At 52.5% G+C, this 19,663-nt stretch overlaps 1 protein-coding gene across 5 annotated transcripts in view; it reads left to right on the top strand.

Moving 5' to 3' along the window:
• Positions 1-250: 250 nt before the first annotated feature.
• The window catches only part of CADPS (calcium dependent secretion activator), a 245,143-nt gene continuing 225,730 nt past the window's right edge, over positions 251-19,663 (top strand). For 3 of the 5 annotated variants that reach the window (XM_059715931.1, XM_059715928.1, XM_059715927.1), the window contains exon 1: positions 252-862. In XM_059715931.1, the coding sequence (XP_059571914.1) occupies positions 467-862 (396 nt within the window). In that variant the 5' untranslated portion in view covers positions 252-466. Of the gene's footprint in view, positions 863-19,663 lie in introns of all 5 variants that reach the window. The other 2 variants (XM_059715930.1, XM_059715929.1) reach the window with 2 other exon arrangements.

Here is a 19,663-nt window from a genome sequence, read left to right as displayed (position 1 = left end):
CCTGCCTCCTCCTATTTGCCCCCCACCTATCTGCTCCTGCCCCCTCCTATGCATCCCACCCCTCCAAACCCCCTTGCCCCGCAGCTGCTGGAAGCTGCCAGCAGCCGCTGCGGGCAAGCGTCAGAGCGGTGGCTTCGCTGCCCGGCGGCGCGCCTGCGCGGGCGGGCGGGCGGAACGCGCAGGCGCACAGGCGCCGGGGGTGGGGTGGAGGCGGTCCGGCGCCGCTGCAGCACCCTGGCCAGCGCCTCGCGCCTCGCGCCGGGCTCGCAGCGGCCCCGGCCGGGGAGGACGCGGCTGTGCGGGCTGAGCGGCGCCGGGCTGCAGCCCCCGAGCCTGCCTGGTCCCTTCTTGCACCCCGCGACCCGTTGCATTGCATTGCATTTAATTGCATTGCATTCAATTGCAGTGCACCTCTTTGCATTGCATCTGCACCGCGCCCGGGCACTGCTCCGGCCTCGCCCGCGGCATGTTGGACCCGTCGTCCAGCGAGGAGGAGTCGGACGAGCTGGTGGAGGAGGAGAGCAGCAAGGAGGCGCTGGCCCCGGCCGCCGCCGCCGCCCGCCTCTCGCCCAGCCGCACCGCCGAGGGCTCGGCGGGCGCCGGCGTGGGCTCGGTGGGTGGCGGCGGCGGGGGTGCCGGGGGGCTGCAGCCGGGGGGCAGCCGGGCCGGCAGCGTGGGGGCCCGGCCGTGCAGCCCCAGCCCGTCCGTGGTGAGCGAGAAGGAGAAGGAGGAGCTGGAGCGGCTGCAGAAGGAGGAGGAGGAGAGGAAGAGGCGCCTGCAGCTCTACGTCTTCGTCATGCGCTGCATCGCCTACCCCTTCAACGCCAAGCAGCCCACCGACATGGCCCGGCGGCAGCAGAAGGTACCGGGGCCGAGGGGGCACCCGGGGCCTGGCTCCGGCCGTCTCTGCAGCGCCCCCGGGCTCAAGGGCAGGAGGGAAGGGTACTTGGTGGAAGAGCGGTGGTCCTGCCTTGAAGTGCCCCGGAGTTACAGGAGGGAAGGAAGGGTCCTTGTCTGGAGGGGGGAGGTCCTGCCTCCGAAGCTCCCTTAAGTTCAGGAGGAGTGGGGAAGGAAGGGTCCTTGTTCGGAGCGGATGATCTTGCTTCCGAAGCGCCCCTGGGCTCAAGGGCAGGAAGGAAGGGTCCTTGTTTGGAGGGGATGGTGCTGCCTCCAACGCTCCCCTGAGTTTAAGGGCAGGAGGGAAGGGTCCTTGTTTGGAGAGGGATGATCTTGCCTCTGAAGCTTCCCTGGGCTCAGGAGTAGGAGGGAAGGGTCCTTGTTTGGAGAGGATGATCTTTCCTCTGGAGCTCCCCTGAGTTCAAGGGTAGGAGGGAAGGGTGCTTGTTTGGAGAGGATGATCTTTCCTCTGGAGCTCCCCTGGGTTCAAGGGTAGGAGGGAAGGGTCCTTGTTTGGAGAGGGATGATCTTGCCTCCGAAGCGCCCCTGGGTTCAAGAGTAGGAGGGAAGGATCATTGTTTGGAGAGGATGATCTTTCCTCTGGAGCTCCCCTGGGTTCAAGAGTAGGAGGGAAGGGTCCTTGTTTGGAGAGGGATGATCTTGCCTCTGAAGCTTCCCTGGGCTCAGGAGTAGGAGGGAAGGGTCCTTGTTTGGAGAGGATGATCTTTCCTCTGGAGCTCCCCTGGGTTCAAGGGTAGGAGGGAAGGGTCCTTGTTTGGAGAGGGATGATCTTGCCTCCGAAGCGCCCCTGGGTTCAAGAGTAGGAGGGAAGGATCATTGTTTGGAGAGGATGATCTTTCCTCTGGAGCTCCCCTGGGTTCAAGGGTAGGAGGGAAGGGTCCTTGTTTGGAGAGGGATGATCTTGCCTCTGAAGCTCCCCTGAGTTCAAGGGCAGGAAGGAAGGGTCCTTGTTTGGAGGGGATGATGCTGCCTCCAAAACTCCCCTGAGTTCAAGGGCAGGAGAGAAGAGGGGATGGTTAAGAGAGGGATGGTCCTTCCTCTGGAGCTCCCCTCCAACCCTGCTTCCCTCTGACTCCCCTGAGCCAAGGCCAAGCTTTGCTTCCCCCACCATTTTTAAAGGCAGCTTGAATTGACCCCTCCAGCCCAATGTTTTCTCCCCAGATGTTTCCCCCCAGTACAAGCCCTCATTGGGTGTTAGTGCAGACCCCCCAGTGGGCACGTTTGCAGTTTTGATGGGTTTTTCTCCCCCACCCGTGCAACCATAGGAGGTGCCTGGGCTGTGCTCTGCCGTGAGAGCTCCTTACATTTCTCTCCTGCTCACAGCAGGTTCAGAGCTATGTCGATAGGAGAGCGCTTTGGCATCAGGCTAGAAACTTTCATAGTCTTAAGTTTCAGCCAGCAGTCAGGCAGTGGGTTTGCAAGTGGCTATGTCCCTGTTGGCTAATGGGCTATGAAAATCAAGCTTTGCGATGGCAGGGCTGACACAACAGCAGCTCTACCTTTGCGAGTGCGTCACTACACTACAGCAGTAAACCGTTCCAGACAAAAGACTAGGGAGGGACACCTCCTCTGGACTCCCCATCAGGCGCGGTGCGACTGCAGTGAATGGAGAGAGATGTGATTAACTTTTTTTTCATGGCTGGTGGCATCACCAACTAGCCCTCCCCTCTCCCCTCCTTTCAGATTCAAAGACTTGATACAGAAATTAGGAATTTGGAAAGCAGTTCGTTCCCACTGGCATAGGGTGCATCACAGTTGAAGGCAGCTGACTTTCTCCCCATTGCTGTCTGAATAGATGGATAATGGGATATGGCATGACTGGCTGTTTATTTGCTCCCCCTCCCTTTTTAATAGAGTTTATCAGGACTGCAGTTTTGGGCCTGATACTATTCTGCTTTTGCAAATGACCTTTATAAACCACAAAGACTCCAGGCCATATTGATATAAATGACATTCATTCAGTTCTATTACACCACAAAGCTATTATTAGCCATTGGAACATAAGGACATAGGGGTAAAAAATACCAGTGCGTAGTCTGAATGCAATATAGGGCAATCTGAAGGTTGAATGGTCCCATGCCAGCTGAGCGAAAGACGTTGATTTTACAGCTAGATTTATATAGATGCATTTTCTATTTTAAGCTTCTAGTGAGCTGTGGAAACTTTGAGTTCACCACCTTGTTTCTTTTGCAACTTGTCAATAGCAGAAAATAAAATTGTAATAATCACTTGCACGGCTGCAAAAGACAAAGCTGGATTGCAGCTAAAGGTGAACTGATCATGACAATCAGCCTCAAATCCTTTAGCTGAGAGCTGGATGGTAGGAAAAATCCTAGTAGGTGAATAAAGATGCAGTGCTGCCAAGAGAAGGACAATGAAAATGAAAGGAGGAAAAATGAAAAAAACAAAAAAACAAAGAGGAGAAATAAAAGCCTCTTAAAGAAGTGCAGGTGAAACAAATAAATAAGTAATGGGGGTAAATGCAAAGTTAAAAAAAAAGCAGGAGGGGGGGAGTTAAAAAGGAAAAGTGAGTCATTCTCTGGAAGATGAATAATGTAGGCAAGCATAGTTAGCTGTTTTATACAAGTAGTCCAACAATAGTCAGAACAAATGAGTTTCAGAGTTCTTGGAATAGTCTCCTATTATGTATCCGGGTTGAGGAAATTGTGAGGAATTCCTGTTGTTTTACTTGACAGCACGCAAGTCCTCTTAAAAGGAAACTCGCTCTGATTTTTCTCTTCTCTATTCCCGGATTGCATGGAGGCTCCAGGGGGGCAGACCCTCAGGCAAATCTCCCTTCCCCTGATATGCCAGCATTGCCCAAGCAGGGAGTTGCTCTGTTGCTACAGATTGCTGTGGAAAAGGGATGGTGGCTTTTTTTTCCATCTCCCTCGGACATCGCATCACCCTAGCGAGGGGGCAGATGTGGAGCATGTCGGCTCGGTTCCCTTTTCTGCCTCATTGGGGTTGGAGCTTGTCACAAGAGCACTCCTGCATTTAACAAGCTTTGTGGATGCTCCATGTCCTTTCATTTGGCTGTAGGGTCTTTTCATTGCTCCTGATCAACAAAAACCCATGTGCCCCAAGACAAAGAGGGAGGTGGCAAGTGCATTTTCTGCCTCGGAAGGAAAAGGCACAGGTGTTTCTGTTCTCATTGGAGCAGCTGGCTTCCCTTCCTGCTGCACAATGGGTGCATGCACCAGGTTGCTTTCTTCGGCGCAGTATGTGTTGACCACCAAGTGCTCAATAGCTGGACAGGAATGGAGAGGGCTTTACTGATCATCATAGAGTTGATCCAAGCTTCAAGCAAGTGGGATTAGTCCAGGCCTCTCTCCCTTTCCTCCCAGAGGTGCAGCAGGCCGGAGCTGTCACAGGCTTAGGCCATCAGGAGCCTCCTTCCAAAGAGGAGGCTGCTGCAGGGCTAATAAGGCACAGGTGTGCTTCATTACAGGCACTGAGGGCCCTGATGATTTTCCGGGAGTGGGTTGGAGAACAAAGGAAATGAAATGCTTCACTCTGCAGAAAGCATAGTGCTGGGAGATGGAGATGGGGGATTTCCTTCCATTCCAGACAGCCCAGTCAATAGCTCTGGAAATGGATTTGGGTAGGACCCACCATGGGCCTGATCCAAAAGGCTTCTGTTGGGCATGCACCCCATGGGCTTCAGGGAGGGGCAGGGTGTGATAGCTAAGCATCCCTGGTTGTGATGGCTGGGTGATAGTGGGGGGAAAGCTTAATGCTTGGGCCTTTTGCACCTGGCTATGCTGGGGAGGGTTTCAGCAAAGTGCTGAGTCTCCTTGCTGTTGTCAGTGTTAGCATCACACCTCTGCTGAGCAGGGGCAGAGCACGGTGTGGGGGCACCATGTGGCTCGGCAGCAGCCAGGATGCAAAAGCCCCCTCTCTGATGCCCTCTTGCTCTGGGAGAGAGAAGGGGTGAGGTTGTCTCGCCCAGCCTGCTCCGCTGTGCCTGGGACTCCATCCACTCAGGTAGGGCAGGAGGCTTGGAGACTCTCCCATCCCCTGCTGCATCCAGTGCACGCTCCAGGCAGGGCTGACACGGCTTTGCAAGGGGTACATGAGGACGTACACCCTTCTGCTGCTGCCAGCCCTGTGGGTTACCTGATCCAAGCTGGGGGATTGAAATGGGGGCAGCATAAATCTCCCTGGGCCCCCCTCCTGGGTCTATTATTTGCTGTTGCCAACTTAGAAATGCGAACTGGAGACATCGATTTTGGAGCTTGGACTCCGGAAAGTCGTAAGATAAAATTCAAGACATGGTCTCTGCTGCCTGGACATTAAAGACCCTCTGGGACTTGTCCTCAGAGTAGGGACTTATGCTCCTCCTGGACACTATAATGGTTGGCTGCTCTCCTCCACCCTGGAGAAGGCTGCATTACAGGGGTGCAGCCTGGGAGCAGGGAGCTATTATTTATAGAGGTGTGCATCATTTCTACCGGTAGCAAATGCAGCGTAAGGTTTGCATATGGATTGCTTGGAGATTACCTGTGAGTTCCTGCTTGGTCAAGGGAGTGGTATATTTAAGAAACTGTTGCAATAGCAAGGTAATGATATGCAGTTTGATAAACTATAACATACAGGCAAGCAAAGGGAAGTATGGGGCTGTAGGTATGAACAGCCTTAAATAACTATGCGATGTGCACAGACCGGCAGCAGAAATCCCCTATTTGTGCGACTATTTTGCACTCCAAGAAGAAGTACTTGTGCCCACGGGGTGTGGTTTTTGTGTCGCTAACACCTGCAGAATTTCACCAGCGCAGGGAGGTGCATGTATGTCAGTATGTTCAAGCATATATTTATTTCTGCTTGTGATGTGCATGGATTTATTTTCTATATGTGCCCCTCACTTGAGGAAAGACACATCTGTGTGTTCACTGTAAATTTAATTTGGTTCTTATTTTAATGCTGTAGAGAGCACTTATGTTTATTAACTCCCTGCCCTGGATACATTTTGCCGTTCCTTTTAGCTCGTGTCTATTCAAAGAAAGATGAATTTAGGCAACTAAATATGGCATCTCCCTCTCCCCAATTGAGTTGTAATCATATAAAGCCCTCGGAAAGGCCCCTGTGGGCTAGAGGAGTCAGATGGCATAAATCAGTTGAGAAGGGATTAGTTCAGCACTTCACTATAAGCTGCTGCCTTTTCCCTTATGAAAGTCCCCGACCCTTTGCCCCTTACTTTCAGCATGGCTGTGTCCACAGCAGATGCTTGTAGCCCGTTGGGGACTCTCTTGAGAAGATGCTAGATAATACTTCTCTCCGAGACTGACAGTCCCACCTCTGCCACCTTGAAACGAGTCAGACACAATGCTCTGTATGCACTGTGAGACGGGCTTTCTCAGCTCCTTCCTTGGCTGTGACATGCGGCAAACAAAAGGTGCTGTCAGGGTTATCAGTCTCTTGTACTCGTTACTTTATTTAGGAAGGAAGAACATAAAGAACTCTCTTTTTTTTTTTTTCTTCCCCCTTCCCTTTCATGCAAACATTAGGTAAAGTCTTCAGAGGAATGACTATATTAACAAGCACGTGCCTATGCTGTTAGGGCAAGTTGGGGTGTAGGCAGTCAGCCCACCCAAGAGTTAGTGTTACTTCCTAAGGGAGTAAGTGTGAAAGCTGCAAGGGCCAAATTCAGATCAGTGATTTGCATTTCATTGGGGTCACCCTAGACAGAGATGCTCGAAGCTGACATCCTCACTGGATGCTATGTGATGAGGTAGCGTATTGGGGTCACCCTGGACAAAGATCCTTGTAGCTGACATCACTGGACACCATGTGCTAGGTGATGAGGTAGTATTGGAGTCGCTCAAGACGGAGATCTTCATAGCTGACATCATCAGACACCACGAGCGATGCAATGAGGTAGCCTGTGTTATTAGACTTTTACCTCTGGTTCAGTAAAGCCTGTAAACTCGTATTTTGCTGCACGGTGCGGGAATTTAGCACGTGCGTAACATTTGTCATGTGCTGAAGCACTATGTTGAATGAGTGGAAATTGGTTTTAGCCTCTGCTTTTCCAGCATGTCTTAAGACTGCTGCAGCGACGGGGAGTGTTGCAGAGCTAGCGCAGTACCTCAAGTAGCCCAGGATCTCCCAGCTAGCGCAGCCGGGGCTGCAGATCCTGCAACGCTCTTCTTGTACCGGTCTGCCCCAAGCTGTCTCTTAGTTTATACATTGGGCTTCTGGTACTGGGGATTACCAGGCTCTGCCCAGCAGAAATCCTCCCTTCTTGCTCCAAGGAGGGAAGGGAATTACTGCGGCCCTCAAAGGGCGGCTGTACCTCTGGGCAGCTCCACTGTCCAGTGCAGCGCTTGCCCCCTGCTCCTTTCTGTTTTCCTGGGCAGAAGCATCCAGCAGCCTGCAAGGAAGTTGCTCTGAGATCCCAGCCATGCGGAGGGGTAGGAGGGAATTTCCAATAGTCCTTACCACCTGTAAGGCTTGCAGGGCTGGAAAGATCCTTGGAAAAGGAGGGGTCTTCGTTGCATGGTTAACCCAGGCAATCGGCACGCACATCTGAGCACTTCAGCTTGTGTCACGTGAGCATCTGCACTGCAAAGCCACACTCGTGTCATTGCAGTCAAGTGCCGATAACCGTCCAGTGCCTTCCCACCATTCGCACAAAGTGCATAAGTGTAAGCAGTGCCTGGGCTTTCATCTTTGCCCTGCTCCAGTCCAGCTGTTCTGGTGCAAATCACCATCACGGAGAGGCTCTTGTGTGTGCAGGGAGGTCACACCCTGCACTAGCCTGTCCGTGGGAACAAGCCCTCGCAGTGAAGAAGAGCTGTTGCCTGGGAAGTGTCTAAATGGGGTGGGAAATATGGTCTAGCTGTAGGATCTGGAACTTCTGCACCGTGAGAAGAATATGACTGAGAAATTCAAAGACCTAATCTGGAGCCCACAAACGATAGGTGAATCATTCCCGATTTTGCTGGTGTCTTTAATTTAATTTGAGTGGATATTAAATGTTTGTCCTACTTGAGCTATTTGTGTACTCCATAGCTTATTAAACCAGAAGAAAAAATAATTAAATAGGTTGTAAACCTGCTCGTTATTTGACTGCGTCGGGTTTGTAGGCTGCCGATCGGCGATCCACGCTTACTGCCGCTGTCTGTGCCAGTGCTTCGTTCGCGTTGTGCGGCATCTTTCAGACCGGAGACGTGAAACGCAGCAGCGGGGACTCGTTCAATGGTGCTGTTTCATTCAACCTGAAAGCCTGTCTTTAAAAGCATTATCTTTCTTGCTTTGCACAGTCTAGACGCACTCCCTGAAGCAGCCAGCCTTTTGCATAACTTGTCATTTCCTTTGCTGAACTCTGAACGTTTTCCAGTCAGTGTAAGTAGAGAGCAGTCAGCAGTAATTTCTTGCATAGTGTCAGTAGTTCTGCATTATAATGGATTCTGCCTCGTTATTTTATTTTGTAGCTGATGGAAAAGAAGGCTGCTTACTGTGCCAGCATCAGTGGGAATGTCAGAGTTGTGGTGTTCAGGTGATAATTGCCTAGATTTGTCTTAAAATCTGCAGGAGAATGGCAATGCCGTGGTGCACCTCAAGCTTGCCCCAGGGAGTGCATCCTCTTCATCTGTCCAGGGAAAGAGGCTTGTACCCCTTCCACTGCAGGGAAAGGATACCCTTTCCACTGTAACTGGAAAGGATAGTTACTCTCTTCCTTGGTGGCTCCTGGCAGACGGAGGGGAGCTGCCAATCTCCCTGGCTGCTCAGGAAGGCGACTTTCCAGAGGAGGAAGGCCCTGATGAGGGTGCTTAGAAGAAGCTGAACTGGAGTTCACCATCATCTGCATTTCCAGGGGAGAAGGGACTGCTTCTCTGTGCCCTTTGCACTAACTGGTGGCATGGCTTTCCTTTTGAGCACTGGCATTATCTCCCTGGGGTGATCTGCCTCTCAGACACCGTGCCCTAAGTAAGTAAAAAATTAAGGTCATTAAGCAGGCTTACACAGGGGCTAAGCCAACCATCGGGCATGCAGCGCACCTGGCTGCAAGGTCCGTTCCCACCCTCCCTTGGTGTTCAGCAGGGCACAGCTGATCTGTGGTGCAGGGCAGAGGGGTCTGGAATAGCAGTGGCTGTCATTAGATAGAAAACATGGTTGTTTTATTAAATCAAAGCAAAGCAATGGGTCCCAAACCTCGCCAGCTTCACTGTGATCCAGCCCCAGTCTGGATGGCAGTAAGCTCCCACCCTTGGCTGCCCCACCAGCTTGTCTGGGTCATTTGAATTTTCTGCCCTACCACCGAATTAGGATTGAAGCCCAAAGGGTTGATGATGCAGTGCCTCATGCTCCAGGGTTTGCGCTGACCATGTGCTTCCGAATAAATGTGTCTGAGGGCCTCCTTGGCAGAGGTGATCCTTCAGGCAGCCCTGGCTAGCCTGGCGTGATGGCAGCAAATGACCCAGGAAAGGCCTTGCCAACTTGCCTCTCCTCAACACTGTCCTCCCAGAGAGAGGAAGGGGATAAGCAAATAGCAGCAGCATAGTAGGCGGTGGTGGTGTCCACCTCACTCCCTGATATAAACCCTGAGGCCAGATGAGTACCATCCCCCAAGATCCATGATTGCCTTGGCAGAGAGCCCGGCCTGCAAGGCTGACCTAGCTGCCTCGGCGTGGAGGCAGTGCGGGTAGCCGCTCGGGGAGCGGGACAAGTAAACAAGGCAGCTGCAAAGCCAGACGTATCCAGGAAGCACCATCCAGCCGGGGATGTAATGTTTTACTGCCGTGGAGGCAGGTGAGCTGTCGCCCATAAAAGAGCAGCTGCCAGTGCTCTGTATATCCGGGTGCACGCATGCACTGGACTCGGCTGCAGGGGAGAAGATATCCTGGAGGGAACAGGGAATAAACTGAATGTTTGAGTATCATGCTGTGCTTGTTAGGTCCTTACAAGGGCTTGTAGCAGGGGAATGAAGTCTAGCAAACCCATTTAGATTTGTACCTCCTCCTCCCCACGGCCTCTCGCTGGGTGTTGTTGAGCATGAAGTCCATCATGTGTGCAGGTAGTTGGGGCACTGGACTGCCAATAAGCAAAAACCAGGAAACTTATTATATAGTCAGGCCTGCTCGCAGTTGCATGGGATCTTAAAACCTATAGGGGGCTGGGTTCTTACAGGTCTTGAGTTAAACAGATGCCAGATACCTTAAAAACCCTAGTCCTAACCCCAAAATCAGTGCGACCGCCAGGTATGGTAGGCACTAGCAGATCAAGAGCTCTCGGTGTGGTTTAAAATTGCCAATGGCTGTTTGTGCACAGCACGGTGGAGGGATGTTGCTGCTCTGTTGATGGGTATTGCAGACCCTGGGGACAGGTTGTGATTTGGCACATGTGCTCCTCCTTTGCAGTTTTCTACCCCAAAATGTCAGCGGACCATCCCTGGCCTGTGGCTCCTTCTGTGAGTGAGATGGTTTGCATTCAGGCTGTCCTGGGGAAGAGAGGATACGGTCTAGCAGAGCTCTTGGGAGGGACCAGGGTGCTCCTGGCGACTCCACGTGGGCTCGCAGTGAACCGGTTGTGGTGCATACAGGTGCCCGCTGCTGCAGGCAAACACGCTGGAGCATTTTTTAGGGAAATCGGCCAAGCCAAGGCACTTTCATTCCAGTGTTTGGACATATTTTAGTGAGGAAATTATGTAGCATTTACTCAATCTTTGTTCTGACCATTGTGGTCCTAACTCCACAGGCTGTTCTCAAGGTGGGCTGTGGTGGGGTTGCCCACATGAGAAAGGCACGCAAGGGTCTCATTGCTAGATCGATCCACTACACCTCAAAAAGCCGACAAGGCAATGCAGCTCTTAGTATCCCTCATCAGATGATCCCTGGAGTAGCTTAAATAAGAGAGAAACCTGTCCCGGGGCACAACTGCAGTCTCATGTCTTTGTGAGACATCTCCAGCTGGGCAAAGAGGCTAATGAGAGGCTGCATGTGTTACGTGATACCTTATGGATCTGATCCATCTTGAAGTTGCAGGCGTTGGAGAGAAGCATCCTTCTCCCTGGATCCAGTCTGGACATGCTGCTGGTATTGAAGCCAAGTATCCTCAAACTAGTGGATACTTTGAAATCAACCTGCTGCCAGGTTAGTTATCCAGGTGGGGCAGAGCCAGGAGTAGCTGGCTTAGTAAAGGATCTATGAAAAAGCTATTTAAGCTGCATCTGTGGCCTTTTTATGTCATCAGTATGGTACACAGTGGCTGAAGCAGCCTGGGGAATCCATCCTGTAGGTTTTAATTTGCAGCCCCAGATCCAAATGCCCCCAGAGATCTGTGCAAGGGTTGGTGCAGCTTGGGCCCTTAGCTGTTATAAGAAAGTTTGCAGTGGAGAAGGGGTGGGGGAGCTGCATTCACCCTCACCTACATGGTTCCCCAGCATGGGTGTTGTCTGCATGCCGTGGGTTTAATTGTTCCCTAAGTACACAGGAGTGCTTCTGATGCAATCAGACCCCGGGAAGAGTGCTGTGCAAACCATTCAGCTTGCCAAGGTGGCTGAGGAGAAACGAGTTGGTACTTTCATTACGTGCCCAGATGTTGTCTCATTAGGAAGGGCCAATTCTACCTTTACCCTAGCAAGCTTGTGTTGACTGGACTATCAGATCCTCGCGCTGCCCTTCTGGGTGACTCTGTTTGCACTGTAAGAAGCAAATGTGGCAGGGTTTCTGCCGGCTAGGAGGTGCCTCCTGAACCTCATGGTTGCTTTTCTGGAATATGGCTTCTGAAAGCATTTGCTTCGGTACCTGGATGGCAGTGGTGCTTGAGCACCTATATAGCAGGGCAGTGAGGTGCCTTGTGAATCTGCCAGGCCCTTCAGCTGGTGACCACTTCCAAACACAACGGAGGTACTTGGAAACCTGCACTATTGGGAGCTGGTGGGATGTAGGCTGCTCCATGCCTAAGTCACTCTGGAAGATGACACTTGAGTGGCTCAGTCATTGAGCGACCTGCAGATGGTCTCTGTTTCAACCTCCAACAAGTGTCCATGGCCAAATGGCAAACCAGTGCCCGCTGCTGTACAGCTGCAAGGACAGCACAAGATGGTACGTGGAGAGGGCATTTGTGGTGCCAAGAAGCAGTTTTTATTGACTGTATTTATTCTTTCCTGTTGTTGCTGTCTTGCTGTAACTCATCCTACCGGGGGTAGTAGGAAGAGCAGTGGGCCAGGGATTGCAGTGTCTTTTTCTTTGTTGGCACCTTTGTGATGTGTACCTGGAGTAGGATTAGGGGCTCTATCCTGCAGTCTCATGAAGGCAGGGGAGACCTTTTGACTTCAGTCAGTCCTCTGCTGATGGCAGTGGGGCTTGGATGTCTCCACTGGTGCAGGGCTGAGCGATATTCCTTCCCCACAATGTTTCTGGAGAGTGAAATTCCCCCAAATCCAGGTGAATTTTATGATCAGGGTGAGAGGCCAAAGTCATCAGGTCTGCCTCTGTCTACAGAAATGCTGGTGTGGGCAGGCTCCTGATGCCATGCTATTTGCAACTCCTGTTATGACTTGATCCTTGCGTTTTGGTAGCATGCAGGGGCATGAGCTCAGGACTCCGCCAGTGCAAAAAGGCAGTTCTTTCCCCAAAAAGCTTCCCATCTAAACAGAGGCAACAGGCAGGGTGGGGACATAGATGACAAAGCCTCACTTAACTTTTCCTTGGGCAACAGGAAAGTAATGCTAAGAGTGGGAAACGCATCCAATTTGCTGCTGTAGGAAAGACTGAGCAGCAGTGACAGCACCCGGCACTTTAGCTCCAAGGGGGGAACCACGACTCTGACGTTCCCACAGCACCCAGCACTTTAGCTGTAATAACTAGCTTCTCCATCCTGTTGTCTGCTCTCTGAGCTGGGCTGAGCACTATTGCATCCCACTGACTTCTTTGTGGTAGGGACGTGGGGAATGTGTGAAGAATAAGAAATGCTGCCTCTTGCTGAAGCCAGGTCACCTGTGGAAGTGAGCACGCTTTCTGGGGTCACCTGTGCCGTGGTCTTGGACTTATCAGGCAGTTTATTGCACGCACACTTGTGCTGTGCTGCATCTTGCACCTTGTGCCGGGCAGGATAGCCGGGGAAGGAATGACAGCACCTGAAAGGAAGCTGGGTGTGCAAGGAGGCATGACCTAGACTGCACTCAACTCCATTATATCTTAGACTAAAATTATTTGCACGCCATTGCAAGAGACACTCTCTGAAGAGCTGCAAGTAGCAACTCCACATCGTTTGCATTATCCATTCCCGCTCCCTTGCAGTCTGATTCTTGGCCCTCGATGGGCTGAGAGAAGCAAGGGTCTATCTGCCTTCATTGCAAACCAAGGTGGGAGCCATTTATTGGCAGTAATTACAGCCTGATGAGAGCTGGAAGTGGTGGAGGAAAGGAGAGAAATTTTCCCTTCCATCCAAGACCTTTAAACCTCCCAGCTGTGCTGTCGGGAGGAGCTAGGGGTGGGCTGGCAAAGAGGAGAAGAGCTGGTTCTTGCTGATGTGGGCTGCATGGTAGAAGCAGGGCTAATATCTCAGAGTCTGGGGGATAAACCCAAGGCTGGGCCTGGCAGCAGGGGCACGAACCCGCAGCTTTTTGTGCCTCCGTGCATGTGGTCAGGGCCAAATCCCTGACATGGAGCCGTCGGGGAGCTCAGCTCCTTTGCACCAGGGGAGGCAGGGCAGACTGCAGTAGTAACCGGGGACCCAGGCCCTGGGGTCTGAGCAGTCTTCAATGAAGCGGTGAGTCAGAGGCTGACTAACCGGTGACGGGCTGCACGCACCTGACGACTGCCGACTGCCGGACCGGCGCGTGTGACTCACGGCATGAATGGAGCAGGAGCATGAATGAAGAGGAGGCCCGAGGAAAGCAAGGCGAGCTGGGGGTTGCAAGGCAGCGGGAGCTGCGCTCGGCATGGGTCGTCCCGCCGGAGCCTGGCGCTGATGGGCAGAGGAGAGGGAAGGGATTTGAACCCCTTGAAGGCTGCATTAGCGGAGGGGAGCAGTAAGCAGCATTCAGCAATGCAGGCATGTGCATGGCAGAGGTTCAGCACAGGCAGGTGACTTCAGATCACAGGGAGTTTGGGATCAAAAACTAAACCTTGTCTGTTTGAGGCAAGGTAATATTACCCTTTCAGCCACCTCCAGCTTCTCCAGCAGGCTCCAGTTTGCCCGAAGCAATAGGACAGCCCTGCTGGGCAGCCAGCTCTGAAAGAAACTGCGGCCCTCTCTGCCTCCATGAGAAAACCAGCCCATCCCTCAAGCTTGTAACAGGGTGGGCAGTTGAATCTATCTGCCTTGATGGTGACAGAGAAAGGGCAAAGGACAGAGGTAACCCCGCTTTGCAGCTCGATGCTGGGCCACATTAGCAGCTTCTCTGCATCGGGGACCATCCTGGCCTGGGCCTCGGGGCAGATGCTGGATGCAGGCCAGTTATCTAGGGACGCGCAGGGCTCCGAGCGGCATGGACTTCTTTTGATAGCCAGCTCGGAGGCAGTGCAAGGGTTTTGTCTCGGCTCGGTGATTTGCACGATGTCACTAGGTCTAGGGAGCAAGTTGGGATCGGCACCTGCTCGTGGGGCCAAGTCTAGGCAAGAGATGCAGGGAAAAGATCTGGAGCTAAATGAGTCTTCTTTCTCTCCCTCTCTGAGAAGCTGCCTACTCTGACCTCTCTAAGCAGGCTTGAGGTTATCTAGGATCACAGCTTGGCCCAGTAAAGCCCTCTCCTATTTCCCTGCCCTCACTGGATGGTCACAGTACTCCTAAAATGAAGGGTTGGTTTTGTTTGAGTTGCCCCTGAAGAGGTTGGGAGGGATCATCTGGGAACTAGGAAGGAAAGGACTCATTAGCCAAGGGGAGGTACCATGGGGTACCCATACACTTGGTGGGTACAGAGAGGGTTGTCCTGCATCTTCCAGCTCTGTAGCCAGGCTAAGACATTGCGGCATCTCTCTGAACACGGCCTCTGGGCAGAGGAGGCATCACCCCCTTGCATGATTTGGGCACGCCAGGCATGTGTCCCATGCTGAGCCCCCTGCCTTCCTTGCTATGGTTGCCCATCTAGCCGAATGAAAGCTAGCTCAAGGACACCTTCCTCACGCCACAGCCTGGTATCCCTCCTCATAGCAGTGCTGAGCAGGTCAGGAGGCTGGAGGGCACAGGCTAGAAGCAGATGGCGAGGAGGTAACGAGTTCAGGGGGGGCTTGGGTGCCTTGGTTTTAATGAGCTTTGTAAACTCCTCTTTCATTTTTTCTGAGTGTTGTCAGTGCTGTTTTATGGGGTGGCAGGGGGAGAAAGGGCAAACCTCCTTGAGCTTTTAAAGGCATCACACACGGGACACTGCCAGAGCATCACTGCCCGAGCCTCCAGCCCCTACCCCGGATGCAACACGGGCTCAGCAAGTGCAGCTGTACTGGGAGGCAGAAGACACGTTAGCCGTGATCACTCGTAGCACTGGTTTGCACCTCTGCCACCAGGCATTTTTAGGTTGCTGAGGCCAAGGCCTCTGAGGGCTGCGGTGCTACAGCCTCGTTCAGGTTATTTTTCACACATGAGCGTGTGTGCGCCCGTGCGAAGGAGAGCTGGCGGAGATCGTGTCTGTCGGTTCCCGTGCAAAAGCCCAAACGGATGCTGAAGTCGCCCCAAAAATGAATCTAATCGTTGTTCAGTGGGCCACCCTATTTATAGCACAAGCAATTACTCTCCCTGCATCCCAGAACTCTAATTGCCTTTTTATTGCTGTTTAGTGCTATGTTAAAGGTTTCTGAATACTACTGCCTTGTTTTCTCATTAGCTCTGTTTGTTCCTCTACTAGCTCCCCTCCTCTGCCATGTTTGCTTGCCCTTGCCTTGCCAAGCTCTGCCTCCCCTTTTCTTCTCCCCACTTGTGCTTTTTTCAGGTCAGTGTCCCACTTACCCCGTGCACTGCCATTCGTGCTACCCTGACGTGCCATTTGGGTGCACCGCCATCGGCACCTCTCTGCCACACCCAGCCCCTCCATAGAGCTACTATATTCTCCGCAGCCAAGCTCCTCCTCGGGGCACCCTCCTACCATGAGGCTTCCCAGAAAATAACCTGCCGACCACGAAGCTACGTGGTGCTCGAGGGGAGCTTGACGTATTTCTGTTGTTTGAATGCAACCCGTCACCACTTGACACGTGCGTTGCTCCTTTCCACTGCCCTCCGTGGAGGAGGTGCGGTGTCCTTTGTGCTCGTGTAGCTCGTTGGACACAGATAGTTTTGATGCACATGGGCTTTGCAAGTATATGGTCCCTTCAGATGTTTTCTCCTCGAATGTGAGCGTGACTGTGTCACTCAGGTGGCTTTGGTTAGGTCTGCATCGTATTGCCCTCCTGCTTCTCACCGAGAGGCTTATGCCACTCTGATTCATCAGGAAATTTCTTTTGTGGTGTTTTTTGTTTGTGCCCTCCAGTCAGCGAGAGAGAAAATAAGCCGAACTGGTCTTCAGCTTCCCCCTCAGCACCCAGCTCTACTTCAAAATGTTTCCTAGCCCCGGACGTCCAAGCCACTCAGCCTTAAGAGCCTGCCTATTGACTGCGGGGATTAATATTTGATGCAGTATTGTATCAAAGGCTTTCTCACAGTGTAGCTCACCAGTGTCCACTGCTTGCCTCTGCCAGCCTCATCCAATTTATTAAGCATGATCTCACTTCTATGAAGCCTCGATGACTGTGCATAGCACAGGAGCCTTCTCAAGGTCACCGGTTCAGAGGCAGGTGCAATGCCACGTCCTTGCCTCTTGCTGAAAGTTTTCTCCAGAGGCTCCGCATGGCATCTCCGGATTCATTGCCCACGAGCACTGTCCGGCTCAGGGCAGTGTGATTGAGCTAAATGCCGACGGCTGCATCCGAGCACTCGTCACGCTGCTTTCCTGTCTGCCGGAGGACCTTGGCGTCTTTGCATTTGCTTTACAACAGCGTAAATGCAGTGCAACAGGGAACAGGGCTACAGGCCAAACCAAAGCAGGCAGCAAAGTGGGTCTACAGCATTACCGGACTGGAAATGACTATGCAGTGGGCAGGGCGGTGTTGATTAAAACTAACGCCGATCTAGTCTCCCACCCCTCGCGATGCTGTAAATTGGGAGTAAGTTCCCAGGGCTCAGTGGTTCTGCTGTTGGGATGCTCACCTGGCGCTGGAGGGGTGATTTGGGCTGCCCCTCCACAGACCTCCTGTGTGACCTCGGGGGGGCTCTTGGGGTCCCAAGCCACACGAGAGGGGGTAAAAACACAAAGCCTGCCCCATAGGAATGTGCACAGGCACAGCAAGGCGTGAGGGATGCTGAGTGAGGAGGCTCACATGGGCGCTGCCAGCACCCGACAGCGATCGGCTCGGACCCAGTTGTGGAGCCTGCACGTGACGGAGCTGGGCTTCTCGGCCTGTTGTGTGACTTACTGCGTCCTCTGAGCAGCGCCGGCAGCTGCTGCCTTTTGTTATAAGCCAGCTAATACAGCCTTGCATAATTCATGACTACAAACCGTGCGCCCTCGATGATAAAAGGAGCTGATGTTTAATTTACACGCGTGGCTCCTCGTATAGATCTTCCAGCGGGCGCCAATGACAGCCGTGGTGGCAGGCGGTGGGAGGCTGTTCGTGGTGTCACCGCATCAGGGAGTCGCAGCAAGGGGCCTGAGCTTCCAGTCTCGGAGATGGGCACGGTGTTGAACCCCGATGTAAAGGGCTGCAGGATGTGAGCCTTGATGGCAGGAATCAAAGGGACTAAAGTAAAGGGCAGTTGTCCTCCCCACATAGTGAGTTTTCTTTTGGCCTGTTCTGCACCGAGCACCATGCCAGGAAAGCTGCAGTTTGCAGAGACAAACTGGTGCCTGTTAGACTGCGCGGAGCCCTGTGCTTTCCTCTGCAAAGCAAGCAAGTCTGGAGGGCAGGCGATATTGCCTGGCCACATTTGCAGGCCCTGTCTCCCTTTCAGCAGCAGCTCTGTCCTTGACATCCAGTGGGGTCAGGGTGCTGCAGCAGGGCATGGGGCTCGTGAGAGAGGCCTGAAGCATGCTCTCCCTCCATGCTGAGAGACCTCCCAACCTGCTCCCTTTATGTTAGGGGCTTCTGTGCAAGCCATGCTCCCTGAGGAGTCCTGACAGTCCTGTGGTTTGGCAGTTTCTGTTTGCAGCAATGAAAAGGAAGAGCAGTTCCTTGCTGTGCGTCTCATGCTACTGCGCTCCAAGGAGGGATCTTTTCTGGCTCCTCTTGGCCGGCTTTGGCTCCATCCCTTTACAGACTGGTTATAGGCTGTCCTGCCTGGGACAGTGACCTCTATACAGTCCTCAAACTCAATTGGAGGGCATAAAATAGCATCGCCATTCCTTCAGGAGTGAAGTCTGGCAGCCCGGGGCCCTCGCGGCGGGTGTGAGATGGAGTCTGCTGTTTGCTGTCCTTTCACACCTTATCGCTCAAACGTGTGCCTCCTTCATCAGCAGGAGACAATGCAGCTGTTTAGGAAGTTGAAATCTCCGACCCCATTTCATTTTGGGGCTAAGCCGGGGGAGCTGTGAATGCCAGGGAGCCCGTCACTGGCTGTTTCAGCAGCTCCCGGAGCGGAGAGCATTGCATTGTTCCTCGCTATGCCCAGATGATAACGTGCTGGTTTAATTGCTGCCCCCCTCTGTTTTCTTAAATGCTACTGAGGGAAGCATGATCCAAAATAAGGGCCTGATTCTGCACCTCCAGGCACCTTGCTCCGTAGCTGAGGCCTTAAGTGTCTCCTCCAAGCCAGCGCTGGGGCAAACGAAGGGTGCAATGTCACAGCCTTCCCCCAGCAGTAGCGGTTTGAATGCCCTGTGCGCGCTTCAAGGGATGCATCGGGTGCGAAGGTCTGGAGGACGAGGAGAGCTGGTTTTGGGAGCACAAATGTGGGTGCAGAGAAGAGCGCTTGCTTCCAGTGAGTGTAGCCGCTTTGTCTTGAGTGGAGTCGCTTTTGATTTATCCAGTGTAAACAGGAGGAGAGTGGCAGCCGAGCTCTTTCCTACCAGCCAAGTGGACATGAGTCAGTGGCCAGCACGGAGCAGATGGCTTGCTGTTTCTATGCCCTTTAGTTTTATTACGGCAGATCTGGGAGAGAGTTTACAGCTGCTCTAGTCGTTTGGCAAATCAGCTTCATCTGTCTCACGTTGCGATGCCTCTGTGATGTCAGATGGGCCTTTTGCCTTTCATGTATGTTCGGACTAAGCAAATCACGGTGTTTTTCATCGGGAGTTAATGATGAAAGGTGGCATTAGAGTGGTGTTTTTTTCACTGTGTTTTTTTTGCTTTGGTGTACATTCCTGTTCATACTAACTGTAATCTTCTTTTTATTGCCGCTATGAAGAACAGATGTGCCATTTGATTCAGCGAGAATCCTGCTTTTTTTTTAGCCTGATTACTTGCAGTGGAAAGCTATGACCTATATCCAAGGTGAAATTTCTTATGAACATTGGCTGGGAGTAGGGGCACTTTTTGAGAAGACTGAGAGAGGCCGGACAGCAGCAAACCTTTTGGTTTAGGTGCCCAAATGCCAAATCAGCCACAACTCGGTTTCTTTCAAGGTGAAAGCAAGAAGGATGTTAATTCATTTTGATATTTAAGTGGAAAACTGTGTGTGCACTAATTACGTTCAGTCAGTTACCCTCGCTAAGCATTGCATGGTGAGAAATGAAGTTATACAGGAGGCTTCTTCACCGATGATTCCGTCGTGCACTAAAAGGTTTGCAGCCGACATGTCATGTTTGTTCCTTCAGAGAACGATCAGGGAAATCATC

This window comes from Alligator mississippiensis, chromosome 12 (genome assembly GCF_030867095.1).
Source record: "Alligator mississippiensis isolate rAllMis1 chromosome 12, rAllMis1, whole genome shotgun sequence".
Classification (NCBI taxonomy): Eukaryota; Metazoa; Chordata; order Crocodylia; family Alligatoridae; genus Alligator; species Alligator mississippiensis.
This window is presented reverse-complemented; position numbering and strand designations above follow the sequence as displayed.